The sequence below is a fragment of the Neofelis nebulosa genome, chromosome 5 (assembly GCF_028018385.1).
Source record: "Neofelis nebulosa isolate mNeoNeb1 chromosome 5, mNeoNeb1.pri, whole genome shotgun sequence".
NCBI lineage: Eukaryota > Metazoa > Chordata > Mammalia > Carnivora > Felidae > Neofelis > Neofelis nebulosa.
Genome location: NC_080786.1, coordinates 63355450 through 63372531, shown reverse-complemented (window position 1 = coordinate 63372531; position 17082 = coordinate 63355450). Strand labels below are relative to the sequence as shown.

The following is a 17082-nucleotide window of genomic DNA, read 5'->3' as shown; positions in this document are numbered from 1 at the left end:
CGCCCCCAAAATACTTTTTAAAAAATATAAGAAGGACTCAAACATTTCTTAATTGGATGTAGAAGAAATACTTTCTAAGAGAAATCCATCTTCCAGAAAATGCACTTTTGACAAGGAAATATCACTGTTTATTTCCTTTGCCTATAAACATTTATAGAAAACTGAGTGTGCTCTGGGTATTTAAACAAACTTTATCAGGGGCGCCCGGGTGGCTCAGTGGGTTAAGCGTCCAACTTCAGCTCAGGTCATGATCTCACAGTCCGTGAGTTCGAGCCCCGCATGGGGCTCTGTGCTGACAGCTCAGAGCCTGGAGCCCGTTTCAGATTCTGTGTCTCCCTCTCTCTCTGCCCCTTCCCTGTTCATGTTCTGTCTCTCTCTGTCTCAAAAATAAATAAACGTTAAAAAAAAATTAAAAAAATAAACTTTATCTATATAATCTTCACAAGAACTGTCAAACTGGACATACTAACCTATTTTACAGATTTAAAAATCAAAACACAAAGGAATATTTGCCAGTCTCTCACAGTTAAAAAATAGAAGAATTCAAACCAAATCCTAATGACACCTGTGGTGGATGCTATGATCTGACCCCCCCCCCCACCCCAAAATCCCCCATTAGCAACGGAGCATTTATTATACCAGCTGCTGGACATGTTACCAGTAGATAATCCCCAGCTGTCAGTCTCCTTCAGAGATCTGAATCTCACCTATGGTCACACCCACTTCCTGGAGCAGCCCACAGTGAATGACTGATTCCATGTGGGGGTATAAAGGTCGTAGACAACTCAGGAAAGCTCTGAAGTATCAACTCATCTTCAGAACTCCTGGGAGGGTCAACTGAGGGTTCTGCTGAGACTTTAGGGCATCTTGATTTCCTCCTACCTAAGCCTACTTCTTTCCCTTGCCTTCCCTTCCGTAGCCGTCGACCTGAGTAAATCTCCTGCACACCAGACACCACTTTCCACAGTAGAATCTACCCAATGCACATCTATTCCTAGATGGTTTTTTGACAAGAACATAATGGTTACATAATCTCACTTTTAAAAGACTGGCTAATGAAAAATGAAATCCCTGATGAGGATATTAAATTAGTATATTCTGGGGTGCCTGGGTGACTCAGTCACTTAAGCATCTGACTCTTGATTTCAGCTTGGGTCATGAGCTCCCCGTTCACGAGTTTGAGCCCCACATCAGGCTCTGCACTGATAGGGCCGAGCCTGCTTGGGATTCTCTGTGTCCTCTTTCCCTGCCCCCCTCCACTCTCATGCTCACCAAATAAATAAATACTTTTTAAATAAAATAAATTACTCTACTTTAGTATGTGAAGCTGGTTAAATTTTGTTTTTAATGTTTATTTATTTTTGAGAAAAGAGCACAAGTGGGTAACAGGCAGAGAGAGAGAGGGAGACACAGAATCTGAAGCAGGCTCCAGGCTCTGAGCTGTCAGCACAGAGCCTGATGCGGGCTCAAACTCATAAACCCTGAGATCATGGCCTGAGCCAAAGTTGGAGGCTTAACTGACTGAGCCACCCAGGAGCCCACTAGTTAAATTTTTTATTCTTCAGAGAAAATACTGTGCCAGCATATGTAAATTATACATATTTTAGTCTATCTCCCTTGACTAAATGTAAAATCCATGAAAGCAGGCACTTAGTTTTGCTCACTGCTATATCACCAATAACTGAAACAGTGTCTGGCTCAGAGTGGACATTCAATTACTCTAGGTTGAGTGAATGGAGTTGTCACATGTTGGATCCTATGTGTTCAGTAAATGTAAAAAACGCTATATATTCACATAATACTTTAAATAGAAGCGAAGCCTAATTAGAGAGATAAAAAGTCATGTAACTTTCTAAAAGCAACACTCAGAGGCTTCTGGTGCATTATGGCAGAGGGAACACATATCTATATCCTTTCATTTGAAGGGCCCGTTGAAACAACAGATAACTGAAATGACAAATTATCAAAGTCCTAGAAAACAAAAAAGTCACCAGCAGCAGACCAGAAAGCATAAGAAAAATCGCAGATGACTGAAAACAGATGGGTAAAAGTGACTGAGAAAACATACTAGCCCCAAACAACACAGTTATGAGGAACCTTTAAAAGAGAAAAGTTTTGGGCGCCTGGGTGGCTCAGTCGGTTAAGCGTCCGACTTCAGCTCAGGTCACGATCTCGCGGTCCGTGAGTTCGAGCCCCGCGTCGGGCTCTGGGCTGATGGCTCAGAGCCTGGAGCCTGCTTCCAGTTCTGTGTCTCCCTCTCTCTCTGCTCCTCCCCCGTTCATGCTCTGTCTCTCTCTGTCCCAAAAATAAATAAACGTTAAAAAAAAAAAAATTAAAAGAGAAAAGTTTTATTGACACAAGATTACTTTTCCTTGTCTAAGCATCTAATCATACTACTTAGCTCTTCAAGTGCTTAACACTTACATAAGCATTCATTTCTTTAAAGAAAAATTTGTAAGTTAAAGAATAATGTTATAAACCTTTATAATATAAAAATTACTAAGAAAAATCAAGATGTAGAGAAAGTAAAAGTGTAAATTCAAAATGTTTCTTTCCTAGCGGAGAATCAATACTCTATCTAAAACCAATAATTTAAAAATAGCAGGGAACAAGAAACAAAACAAATATTCCAAATAAAAGATGGGCAAAGGACTTGAATCGACATTTCTCCAAAAAGGATATACAAATGGCTAACAAGCCTATGAAAAGATGTTCAGGGTACCTGGGTGGCTCGGTTGATTAAGCATTCAACTTTGGCTCAGGTCATGATCTCATAGTTTGTGGGCTCAAACCCCGTGTCAGGCTCTGTGCTGACAGCTCAGGGCCTGGAGCTGGCTTTGGGTCCTGTGTCTCCCCCCCTCTCTGCCCCTCCCTGGCTCGCGCTCTGTCCCTGTCTCTCAAAAGTGAATAAACGTTAAAAAATTTTTCAAAAATAAAAATAAAAAAAGATGTTCAACATCACTGATCATTAGGGAGATGCAAATCAAAACCATCATGAAATATCACCTCCCACCCATTAGTATAACTACTATCAAAAAAACAAAAACAAAAACAAAACCAGGGGCGCCAGGGTGGCTCAGTTGGTGGAACATCTGACTGGATCTCAGGTTGTGAATTCGAGCCTCATGTTGGTCATGGAGCCTACTTTAAAAAAAATACAAAAACAAAAAAACAGAGAATATCAAGTGTTGACAAGGATGTGGAGAAATAAGCCTTGTGCACTGTTGGTGGGAATGTAAAATAGTTCAGCAGCTAGAGAAAACAGTATGGAGGTTCCTCAAAAACTTCAAAATAGAATTTCCATATGGTCCAGTAATTTCACTTCCAGGTATATATCCAAGAGAACTGAAAGTAGGGACTCCAACAGATATTTGTACACCCATGTTCGGACTAGCATTACTCACAATAGCCAAATGATGGAAGCAACCCAAGGGTCTACTGACAGAGGAACGAATAAATAAAATGTGATATATAAACACGAAGGAATATTATTCAGCCTTTAAAAGTAAGAAAATTCTGACACATGGATGAACCTTGAAGACATTATGCTAAGTGAAATGGGCCAGTCACAAAAAGACAAATACTGTATGACTCCACTTAATTGGAGCAGTGGTTGCCAGAGGTTGGAGGGAGGAGGAAATGGGGAATTGTTCAAAAGGTACAGTTTCAATTTTGCAAAATGAAAAAGTTCTGGAGATTGGTTGCATGGCAATGTGAATATAGTTAACGCTACTGAACTGTACACTTAAAAATAGATAAGATGATAAATTTAATTTTTTTTAGCTGCAATTAAAAACAAAAGCAGAAGAAGGCACATTACTTAACTTACAAACATAACTATTAGAAGAACTAAAAATAGGCACGAGAAATGGCAAGTAGTACTAAATTCCTCTTATTTCATATCTATCAACAGATATAATAAAACAAAACAAAATTTTAAAAGTAGTTAACTCTAGGTGGTGGAACCTGGAATTGAGGAGAGACTACAGATGGAAAGAAGATGTACTCTGTACTTAGACCTTTCTGAATGGTATAGATTATTGTTAATTTCTCTACCATATAAAGGTATGATTTTATTATAAAATTTGCTTTCTAATAAAAAAATAAAATATGAAACAATTTTTTGAAGTTTATTTATTTTAAGAGAGAGAAAGAGAGAGAACACTTGTAAGCAAGCAGGGGAGGGGCAGAAAGAGAAAGAGAATCCCAAGGAGGTTCCACGCTGCCAGCCCAGAACCTGACATGGAGCTCGAGCTCACAAACCATGAGATCATGATCTGAGTCAAGACCAAAAGTCAAATGCTTAACTGACTGAGCCATCAACACACCCCTAAAATGTAAAACAATTTAAAATGACTTTTTATAAATAAAATTGTTTCAAATATTTTAAAATTTTATTTTAAAAATATAAAATAGTTCCTTCTTCTAACATCCTTACCTTACAACAATTTTTCTTTCAAAATACCTTCAAGTTTACTAGTATAAGGGATATAAGGATTGGGAGATTATATTTTGGAATTAAGTCAGAAGAGAAGGAAAGGTTTCCATAGAAGTTCTCTGGCAAAGTACAAGGATGACATCTTTTTTGAATGCAAGGGAAAAAAAATTAATATCTGGCATCATCAAAATATGACTTTCTTATTAAGGTCCACATGGAGTTACAATTAACACATACATAAGCATGTCTGTATACAATACGGATTTTTAAGAAATCTTATTTTTCAAGAACTAAAAAACATTTATCAGAACATACAAATATTTTTTAAAACATCTGTATAATCATTAAAAAAACATAAGTACGGGGCGCCTGGGTGGCGCAATCGGTTAAGCGTCCGACTTCAGCCAGGTCACGATCTCGCGGTCCGTGAGTTCGAGCCCCGCATCAGGCTCTGGGCTGATGGCTCGGAGCCTGGAGCCTGTTTCCGATTCTGTGTCTCCCTCTCTCTCTGCCCCTCCCCCGTTCATGCTTTGTCTCTCTCTGTCCCAAAAATAAATAAAAAACGTTGAAAAAAAAAAAAAACATAAGTACAAACATCCTAAGGAGACTCGGGGAAGGAGTTATGCTTTATCAATGACCACTCCTTAAGTTCCAGGAACTAAAACATTGAAGGGAGTTTTATGTAAACACTTCTCTAAGTAATTGAGAAAGCACCATGTTCATACCCTCCACAAACACCAGATTCTTATTATAGCACTAAAGCTAAAAATGAGCTGCAAAATAAAGATATTACATTCTAAAGGTATAAAACAAATTATGCATGAAAGATTTTTTTTCTCTGGTTTTAACTTCAGTGTTAGCATACATTATCTTACCACTGGTCTTTGACAGAATATATTCTGCTTCACCACAAAGATTCCCAAAATGGAAAATTTAGATATAGTTTTAGCTGAAGTTTTTAAAAAGAAAAAAAAAAGGCAGTTTTAATTTTGCTACTGGGCCTCAGAAGACAAACTGCTTTAAGCATTCATTATGTTCCTATGTTCTAAAATATAGAATCTAAAGTTTTTCCTTAGGACAAATGGCTCTTAAAAATAAACCTGAAAAAAGAACCACCAGTTCAATCCTTCTGCTATCTCAAAATAAGCTTTTCTCCAAAATTAAATGTAGTATAAACAGAAAAAAGTTTTATTTGTAATCACTGATATAAGAGATTTAGGCAGAATTATCCATGGATGGTAAAATCACTAGGCTGAAGGTTCTGGGGAAAGAGACTTCATATAAATCACAGTATCATTCCTCAAAGTAATTGTTATTCATTGACAGGCATAAAGCAAGTTCTATTTTTTAATGATCAAGAAGACAGAAAATTGGCTCAAAAAGAACTGTGAGATATGAATTTGACAATAAAGCAAAAAAGTGATTTTTAAAAGCCCCATCAATATAGTAAAAGGAGAAAGAGAAATTTTTCTGAAGGGTAAGACTCAGCTTTGTATGGTGGCTTACTAAGCCTCAGCGTTACCATCGATATGATGCAGATAATGATACCCACCTCTGAATATTGTTATGAATACAAATAAGGGCAAAACACTTATCACAGTTCTTGGCACAACTGGGTACATTCTCAGAGTTAGTTTCTATGCTCTTTAGCATACATCAAAGAGATGAAAGGAGACTGGGTATCTTTGAAGATAATCTGTGAAATTTTTCTAATTATTGATAATATTTTAAGATAAAAGTTCACTGTTAAAATTCAACACTGGAAAACCCAGGCAATCGTTAAGATAAGAAAAGGGGGTGCCTGGGTGGCTGAGTCGATTAAGCGTCTGACTCTTGATCTCAGCTCAGGTCATGATCTCTCAGTCGGTTGTGAGATCGGGCCCCACATGGGGCTCTGCACTGATCATGGAGCCTGCCTAGGATTCTCTCTCTACCCCTTTCTTGCTCGTGCACATGCTCGCTCTCTTCCAAGAATAAATAAACTTAAAAAAAAAAAACAAAAACGAGAAAAAGAAGTGAGATATATAGTAAACAAGAGGCACAACTGTTATTTGCAGATGATATTATCTAGCTAGAAATTCTAAGATAGTTAACTAAGAATTAGAATAAGGTGACCAGTTCCACTTAAATATTCAAAAATAGATGGTATAAAATAAGGCTATGAGAATAAAAGTCCCATTCACAAAAGCAACAAAATTATAAAGCATTTAAGAATAAATTTAATGGGAAATGTGCAAGATCTAAGGGACAGGAACCTTACTGAAAAATACGAAAAAAAATCAATAAATAGGTATTATGCCACATACTTACAAGGCCAAGCTCAGTATTATAAAACTATCAGTTCTGACATTAACTTGTAAATTCAATGCAATTCCAAATCAAAATAAGATTTTTTTTTTTTTGAAACCTACAAAAACCTTCAAAAACTGATCTGGAAGACAAAATAAATGTGTAAGAATAGCCAAGAAAATCTGGAAATAGAAAATTAATGAAATGACCTTTCCATAACATATATCAAAATTAACCACAATAATTAAACCAATGCAAAAACACATTCCTCCTCAAAAATCAATGAAACAGAATAGAAAGTACTTATGTTCATCTGAGAAATTTAGTATAGAAAAAAGTTGTCCTTCAAATCAGTGGCGAAAGAACGTATTCAATAGCAGTATTAGAATACATTTTTTAAGAAATTAAGTTCTATCAATACACCACAAATAATTAAAACCCCCAAATATCAGATTTATTGATAACCACTTGAAAAGCTGCATAACAGACATAAAAATAGAGTATTTTTAAATGAGAAGTACATTTACCTAAGAGAACCCAGAAGCCATAAAGAAATTTTTAAAACGACAGATTTGATTAAATAAAAATGAAAAACTCCAGACAAGCAACAGGTTAGAGAAATGCTGGCACCTTTTGTAACAGACAACATGCCAATGTCCCTTCAAATAAATGTATGAAAAAAAGAGAAAGAATCCAAGAGGACAACTGGGCAAAAGATATGAATAAACAACCCACAGAGGAAATAAAAATGATCAGTATGTATAAAAAGATAGTTGTAAAAAAAAGTTAACATTTGTTGCCTATTCTATTGGGAACATTTTTAAAGACCAGTAATGTGCAATGGGAACAAAAGGAAAACACTTCACTGTAAACTGTTGTTGGGAATGTAAATTGATAAGTGTTTGGAGGACAGGGTCAAGTTTTAAAATAGGCAAATTTTGGACCATGTTTGCAAAAATATATATTAAATATGAGGATGTCACCTTAGCATAATTTGAATTAGTGATTTAATGAAAGCAACTTTTTGTGCTTATCAATCAGGAAAAAAGATTAAATTATGGGGGCACCTGGGTGGCTCAGTTGGCTGAGCGTCCGACTTCAGCTCGGGTCATGTTCTTGCAATTCATGAGTTCGAGCCCCGCACTGGGCTCTGTGTTGACAGCTCACAGCCTGAAGCCTGCTTCGGATTCTGTGTCTCCCTCTCTCTGCCCCTTCCCCACTCATGCTCTCTCTCTGTGTCTCAAAAATGAATAAACGTTAAACAAACAAACAAAAAAAGATTAAATTATGGTGTACCAATACTAGAAAACACTATACATCAATTATAAAAAGTAAGCGGATCACTCTCTACATATGTATTTATCCCTGTCTATCCTAACATGGAAAGAAGATCATGAATGAAAAAAATCAAGCTGCAGAAATGTGTGTAGAAATATGAACCTGTTCACTTGAAAAATAAAAGGGTATGTGTGTATCCATATCTATACCTATAGATATATTAATATAATGTAGAATACCCCAAACTGTTAACAATGGCTACCATTAGGAAGTGGGGATGAGAAGCTACAAGGGAAACTTTCCATTTTAGGTACGTCTGTATCTTTAAATTTTAGTTTTAGTGCCTTGTCTTTGTCATCTGCATTTGGTAACTGGTGGCATTTTTGTTTCAATCATCATTCTCAGCCACATTCCTATGTAGGTTAGCTGTCACGTACAGGGCTTAGGACACACAGCAGGCTCACAATAAATGACTGTTCAGTTAATGCTGGCCATTTCCACCTGGATGTCCCCAAAGCATGATGAACTAAAAATTCGGTTACTTGTTCCAGGAAATGAGTTACCTCCTCTCACTAATCTCTTCCTTCTATATTCCCTAGTCTCTCTCAAATAAGAAACCTAAGAGTTGTCAGATTCCCTCTCTCTTCCCCACAGGCAATCGATCTGTAATTCATATGGATTCTACTCCCTAAAATTGCCATTCAATCCAGATCCTCTTCTCCTCCTCTGAATCTCTCACCAGGACTACTTCCAAAGCCTCCAAATCAGTCTTCATCCATTGCTAATTCATAGTCCATACTGGTTCCAAATCTGACCTTTCTAATATGAAAATCTCAGTATGTATATCTCTCTGACTTAAAACCGCCAATGAGAAAAAGTCCGAAGCCCAAAGTATGATATTCAAGAATTTCATGAGTAGCGCCTGTGAGCCTTCTTCTTAGCCTCACTTCTTATCAGTGCCAGCTTCACACTTCATGTCCTAATAAGGAAGGACTATGGCACTAACAACTAAACTGATCTGAATTCCCCAAATATATCACACGGTTGTGCAATGCCTGGAATGCCCCCTTCCCCAACATCTTCATCCACTAGACAAACCTATTTATCTTTTAAAAGCCTCAAACAGTTCATCCTCTAGGAAGGTTTACCTTTCTTACCCCAAACACCTCCCCAATATCCAACCCTGCAAATACCTTACACATAAACACATACACACTCCTTTATTAGCTCTTCTAGATCTTTCCTCCTATAAGTCTCACGGTCCTTCAAGGGCAGAGCCGTGTATTATCCACCTTTACATCCTCTGTGCCCACCCTAGGACCACGTGCCTGCCTTATAGTAGGCAGTAGGTGTCCAACAATATTTATTAAAGTGACTTTAAATACACTTTAGGTAATACGTGAAATCCTAAGCAAGAATGGAATTTTAAAAATTCAGGCTTTAATGATGCTCATTGCAACCATAAAACAACAAACACTCAAGTTACCTTAACAAGAGGGTTGGGAGTTGTATTAGAAAGCTTTCATGGACCTCCAGGAAGAATTTTTCTACAGGGAACTGCTTCCTTCTCCTCTGCTTTCTCAGACCTGCCGTTTGTACATGGTCAGTCTTGGCCTCCCGAACCTCTCCCTTCACTCTTCAGTTCCAGTGTTCACTGCTAACAAGCAATTTATCTCTTTGTTACCTGATTCAAATTTCTGAGAGAGCTGTTTTGGTTTCTGGCACCAGGCCACCAAGTCCTTTCTCTTTCTCTGATAAAACTATGGATCAGTTGTCCTGTGGTTCGGTGCCAGGCCAGAAGCTCCAGGACCGGTAACTAACATTCCCCCCAACTCCCAACTCAAGAGACTATTTGTATTTCCTTAGAACATTATAGTGATATACTTTATATTGCTAAAATTATTTTGCAATACTTTTAAAAACAAGTCTTGCCAAGACTTGTTCACAGAAAAATCCTGCATACTTCTTCACTGAACCAGCTATACATTCCAAATATACAAGTAGTTAATCTCTTTCTATTTGCAGATGTTCACAGAAAGAATCCTCTAGATTATTGTAACTGTTCAATGGCAGTGGTTTAAAAAGCATTTTCACAACCTTTTTGCAAAATTTCCCACACATTTGTGATGTAAAGAAATGAGGAGTCCAGACATTTCCTTGTTAAACTCTATCCCATAATATCAAGTAACTTTAATATAAGGATAAGCCCATAAAATAGCAATCTATCACTAACCAACAAAACCTGTTTCTCTTCCTCCTAACACTACTAGCTAATGATTGAAGGAAAGCTACTCACTGACAAGCTCCCGTGTCAAGGAAAAAAGGGTGTACGGGCCGTCACAGAGCCACTCTTAGGTGGTCTCCAATATAATCAGTGTCTTAATGCTATTAATCTCCTGCTTAAAAACTAGAAAAAAATCCAATTAAATGTCTGTTATATCTAGGGAGACATGACATTTGCACTAAGAACAAATTTAACTGAATGACAACACCACACACATCTCTGAAAGAAGGCAATGTATTCACTAAAAAATTCTGGCTATTCCAAAATTCAACGTTCACTGGAAAGAAATACTGTTAGAAGGGGATAAGGAGAAAGCTTTCTGATAATGGCCTTTCACAAGATCTGAAGGAAAAGCAACGTTTTCAAATGCAGAGTGTCCTTACATTTCTTGACATAAAGGAAGGATTTTCTACTTAAAAAGCAGGTAGGTGTTCTAGTTAGCCAACTTGTTTATTAGCTATCCTCACTGGTGACTCATTTTAGTTTCATCTGTAGTAATGAGCAGCTGACTATGTAATATCATAACCACCAGCTTAGACTATTGTTAATAAACATATAATCTTAACAGATTTAATTTCAGGGGACAGAAATTGGTACAATTTAGAGAATGCCGATGTTGTCTTTAAATAAGGCTTGAAATGAAGGCACTATTAGAAAGCGTTCAGTGAATAAGAAGCACTAATGGGCAAGGGCTTTTCTTTCATTCCTTAGCAAAAATGCATAGGTTTAAAAAAAAAACAAAAACAATGAAATGTTAACTTGAATGTCTTGGGAAAATTTTAGGCACTAAAAGGGTTATATGTCCTTATTCTCTTTTATAAAAACAGTTGTAGCAATAAGCCAAGAAAAAATGACACTTAAATTCCTAAAATATAGCAGACTTTGGTTTCTTTCCAAAGGAGTTTACAATGATTTTAATTTACTAACTAGGCCTATTTAGATTTGTCAAACCAATAAAAATGGGCAAAAAGGAAGAAGCACTAATTTCTTCTTCTGCATAGTTGGAATCATTGGGAACTATCTCAATTTAATAAGACAAGAATTTTGTATTGTCAGAGTCATAAAGGTAAACCAGAAAACTAAAAACAATAGTTTAACAATTAAAAATTGAGAAGTACCAATCAGGAGAAGGGCAAGCAAAAGGTAGTATTCACCCAATGTCTTATCCTTCAGAGAAAGGAATCAATAGGTACCAACTAAAGTTGAATCACAAAATAGAAGTATAACTTTTAAAGTAATAAAGACAACCTCCAGTAGAACAGAAATAAACTATCAACAGTATACCTCTGAAAGTTGGAAGGATGGGATGGAACTTAATTTATACATCTACAAAGTGTGCACATTCCCACCATGTGAGTATGCTGATTTTTAACTTTTTTAACTGTCAATAATCAGACACCTTTTAAAAAAAGAAACACATACCACATATTTTACTCTCTGTACCTAACAACTCATGGGCTGTCCGTCGACATTATAACATGGAAAGTGAACTATCTCATCTATCAAATTAAAGGTGAGGTAAAGGAAGAAAAGCTTTTCTCCCCTACAGTGCAAAGTTCATAGCTGACCATACTCAAGTCAAAACAGCTCTCATGACCACTACAAACTTAAAAAAAAAACATACACACACTTCTTGGTATTGTTTTAAAATGAAGACCTCTGTGATCAATTTAAAAGCAAAAACACTGATACTTTCCTAAATAATTCTTGTAAACTACTGCTGAAGACAGTCAAGCTAACAAGAGGTCAGAGGCTGCATGGCAGCAGGCAAACCAGTAAGTTGTTATATCGAATCAATAAGACGTTTTAGGGCTTCTATTTCCTTTGAAATCAAAACAAGAGAAGCATTTTGAAAGTTTGCTATCTTCACTGATCCTCTCTGGAATGTAAAAGTATGCATTGCAGTTTTAACCTCCTAGTGCTTGAGGTTTTTTTTAAAGCAATTTACTTCTACTTGAACAAGCAGTAAGACAGGCCCAAGCCATCAGGTTTTCTGTTAACCCTTAGTTTCAAATCTTCATGCCCACACTAACATTTCACCTTTCCAATGCTCCTAAATAGAATTCTCTCAAATTCCAAACCACGACTTAATTCAAGGGAAGGGGAATACTTCAGGGCACTGATTATAGAATATGATTTAATACAACGATATTAGGACTGGATTATTTCTGGTAAGCACCGGAGTTAGAACTTACGTAAAAATACGACTAAAAATCATAGACTTTAAAATTCGGTTCGTCCTCTTCTCTCTTTGCAGTATCTCACCCTATCAAATGGTCCTTGATGAAACACTGACAAAGAAGCGTTCACAAATTTTTAATTTACACATACATAAACTAATCTCGGCAAGACATACGTACCTAATGCTCATCCCTGAAAACCCATCAACTTTACTCTTCAATAATAATTCCTATGTCTAATACACAGGCATCCAGATACACTTCTTGAACTTAAGACGATGAAGGTAAACCTGACTTTGAGAACCAGAGCATTTAGGCCTTCTGACAACCAAAAGGGCCAGCAAACTAAAGTAGTCCTGTCTTCTAAACCTACAGCAAACTCAGTTAACTGAGGCATCACTCGGAATCAACTCTCAGCCCGAACACATTCAGCCTTAATGACGTAAAGTCCTTGTAAATCTCTTAGCAGGCGAGTCTCTCTCGAACCCACCAGGTGGATCTACTCTATTCCAAGGCTCCTCCCTGGGACCCTAATCTGGACCAACAGCCGCGCGACTCCCGGGCGCCCTGCAACACACCGTGGGGTGCCCCAACCTAGCGCCCCTTGCTCCTCCCCGGATCACTTGGTCACCCACCCCGAGTCCCCAGAGTCGCCCGCCCAGACCAATCCGCCCACAACATCTCCAGCCCCTCACCCTCCCCTCCTCCAGTCCAAGTCGAGCGGGCCTTTCCTCTCCCCTCCCACTCCCACGCCTACTCTGGGAGACTCACCCGCGATAGTAGGCTTTAACCCGGACCTGGTGAGAATGATCTCCGCTGCCGCCTCCTGCGATCGGGTGAGCCATGGTACTGCTGTCCCTCTGGGTCGGCATCTCCTTACTCCCCCGCCTGAACGCCGGAGGCCAAGGGTGCGGGGTGCGCGCCGGGTGCCGTGGGGCACTCTGCTACCCGAGCTTCACCCAGAGCTGCGGCTGCAGCTTGCCTACCTGTGCACTCCGCCCGCGGCGCGGACCCAAGGGTCGCCGTGCCGGGGCAGCCGGAACCGCGCGGCTCCTCCCGCCGCCCGGGCCCAGCACGCCTCTCCGCTTGGGTCCCTCCCACCTCGCTTGCTCCAAAGGCCCACATTCCGGGGGAGGGCGGGCGCAACCATAGATCCAACTCAAGGAACCTCAACGCCCGGCTGAACCATTCTTACAGGGGCTAGGAAAAGGGAGAGAGAGGATGGGAGACTCTGCCTATCACATCAGATAGGCCGGGAGGGGGCCTTTCGTGGAAGCTGTGACTGAGGAAACGCCAAAGTTCTCCGTAAAAAAGCCCTATTCCTACAGGAAAAACAGTAGATGACAAAGACTACGGCATCTCACCCCGGTTTCCTAGCTTGGTCGCGTCCGCGGTCAGCCGACTAGGGACTGGGGTAGATTTGCCCTGCGGGTTTCTGGGACTTGGAGTCCCGGTGGGATTCTGGGACTGGGGGATCTCTGTGTAGGAAACCATCCTCCCCTTCTAGCCGACTGTGTCACCAGCTTGTACGCCATCGGGAGTATTCGGCTTGGAAACCCTGAATCGAGCTTGGTTATCTGAGGTCACTGGAAATGATTGGGCATCGTCACGATCTACACTTTGTTCTCTGATGAATTTTCCCTTCCAATTACATATATCATCTCAATCATACAGTGCCTTTTTGGGGAACATTGGTTACAGACTCAGCACAGGCTCTTTTATGGAAAGAATTTAATAACATATGTAACAAATGTAATAATGAACGTAATAAAGGAGGCAACTCACCTAGAAGGTATGATGGAAGACCGACGTTTCTTCCTTTGCAGCCCCCAATATCCCTTGTATATTGCCATTGCATGGAACAGGTTCACAATAATTATCCAATCCATCCACCGGCATTTATTTTCTATAAACACTGGCTCACCGAAGTTTACAATATAAAGAACCCGTCCTTGTAGCCTAGTCTCTGACCTTCCACTGATCTTGGCTCTGTCACATATTGCAATTACAGGTAGCATGAATCCAGCTCCTACATAAGTCCCAGTACCAATACATGCTGAAAAGGTTGGAATAATCAAGGTAATACCTTTCTTTACTATGATAAAATAGGGTTGGAGGATTAACTCATCAGAGTTAGGTGTGACACTTAGTCTGGCATGATGTCCTTCAGCTGCTACAAACTTGGATTATAAACTCTTAATAAAAATTCCTATGGGGGGGGGGGGGTGTGCCTGGACAGCTCAGTCCTGGAGCATTCGGCTCTGGATCTCATGGTTGTAATTTCAATCCCCAAGTTGGGTGTAGAGATTGCTTAAAAATAAAATCTTAAAAAAAAAAAAAAGTGTTGGGGTTTGTTTATGCCTTTTTTCTATCAAGATAATATAATCATGTTTTTTATCCTTTATTCTATTGATATGATATGTTACATTAACTGATTTTTGGACATAGGCCAACTTTGCATTCCTAGGACAAATCTCAACTGGTTATGGCATATAATCCTTTTTATAGGTTGCTCCATTCAGTTTACTAGTATTTTGTTGAGGAATTTTGAATTTGTACTCATAAGAACTGTTTCCTTCAGCTCTTTGAACATAATTATAATAGCTGTTTTGAAGTCTTTGTCTGCTAAGTCCAATATCTTTGTCCTCTCAATGGCACTTTCTATGTGCCTGGGTCCCAATCGCCTGTCTGTATGTCTCACTATTTTATTTACGTTCCCATTTTAGCAACTCTGGAGACTGATCCGTACTGGCTCCAGGGCTTGTTGTCATTGTTGTTGTTGGCTTGTTCATTTGTTTAGTGACTTGGCCAGACTAGTTCTGTATAGTCTATGTCCCCCACAGTGTGCAGGAGGCTCTGATGTCTCCTCAGTGCTTCCGTGTGCACACTGTTACCCTGAATCCTCCTCCCTCCACTGGGGATGACAGTGGTTTTAGTCAGGTTCTCTTTGAGTTTCCCTCATCTTCCTATCAAAGCTTTTGGCTGGTTTGCCTTTATTGATATTACTCCCAACTGTGAGCCTCCACTAATTGGTAAATGATTGCCCCACTACTTCTGACAATGCCCTAGGGCATAAATTGCTCCATTGTCTGAGCCAATGGTCATTTTTTATTTATAATTTTCTTCAGTTATGGTTGTTTCACTGGGGAGAATATATAGGAAGCTCCTCATGTTTCCATTCTGGAAGTGCTCTGACATTGATCTTTAAAGTCAATGTAATGCAATTAAAACAGAAGGCACAAAGAGTTATGCATACAGGATGATCAGGTCACAGAAATTATGTTATTTTTAGTAACAACAACAACAACAAAAATCCCTGGCAACTATTGAGCCATCTCTTTAGCTTAGAGAACACAGAACTCTGTAAAAAGGTTTAAAAGGAACATGGCATCGCATTGATCATATCTTTAGGAAAATTTGACTTCCTTGCTGCAGATTAAGCTGCTCTAACAAGAATAATCAGAAGAGCTTGACCTTTATGTTCAGTCTCAATTAGCCTCACCAGTGTGCCCTGCAGTCAGGATCAAATAGGAAAATTTGTTTGCCATGTTCTTTATGTCAACTGATAAATCCTGCTACTGGATTTCTGTGGTCTCTTCCTCAATTGAGAATCAAATGATATAAAATGTGAAGTCAATGGTAGACCCTGTGAACAAGTCTCCCACAGCCCATTTTCTTTCTGTTGTGCTTGAAACAGTGTTTACTAATACCCTCAGCTTTGGTTAAGCCTGCTGCCCTTAACCTAGCATTCTTCAGTGGTACATTGAGCAGGGGATAATGTCATTAAAAGGAGAAAAAAAGTGTTTAAACTGCAATTCCGGATCATTTGAGCGGGGGCACTTTGTGACTTGCAGAGATAAACATTGAGTGCTAGGCTGAATTAACCTGCCTTTGGCTCACTGCAATAACTTTAATTGTAAAAATTAGTTAATCCTCAAATCCACAGGCTTAAGAGATTTTAAAGATTTTGGCCAACATTTTCTCATTTTGTGATCACAAGAGTACTTGTCCCAATGTAAGGCAAAAATAACCTGCTTGGAAAATGGTGAATGAGATAATAAATAGTAGACACAGGTCCCCTGTGATAGTGTCTTAATATTACATTGTTTCATTTAACCTTCAAGAGCAGCGGCAAAACTCCTGAGTGGAGTTCTGACAGCTGAGGTTAGTGAGAGAGTTTAGTTTTTATTGTGTTAATTCACCTTGCCTCTTCAGAATGGAGAGCTGACAATACCCCCATGACTTTCTCTTTCCCCTTCTTGTGTCCTCTCACTGCCCTATTGACATTGCCTACTTTATCTTCAAGTTATCTGAGTATTCCCTTCACTCCAGCCTTGCAAACTTATTTCCGTTATGGGTCCCCAAATTAACTCCCACACCATAGAGAATGACATATAGCAGTTTTAGCCTTAACTTGTTTTGCTTTTGGAATAACTTTGAAGCGCCTGGCTGGCTCAGTTGGTAGAGCATGCAACACTTAATGCTGGGGTCTTGAGTTCAAGCCCCATGTAGGCTGTAGAGATTACTTTAAAAATACAATCTTGGGGTGCCTGGGTGGCTCAGTCGGGTAAGCACTGGACTTCGGCACAAGTCAAATTTCACAGTTCGTGAGT

The 17082-nt window shown here is 39.0% G+C and overlaps 1 protein-coding gene across 1 annotated transcript in view; it reads right to left on the bottom strand.

The window, feature by feature from the left end:
• PRKCI (protein kinase C iota) overlaps positions 1–13520 on the bottom strand; it is a 72561-nt gene extending 59041 nt beyond the window's left edge. Inside the window, exon 1 of the mRNA XM_058730480.1 lies at positions 13241–13520. Within this exon, the coding sequence (XP_058586463.1) occupies positions 13241–13341 (101 nt within the window). The 5' untranslated portion in view covers positions 13342–13520. The remainder of the gene's footprint in view (positions 1–13240) is intronic.
• Positions 13521–17082: the final 3562 nt, after the last annotated feature.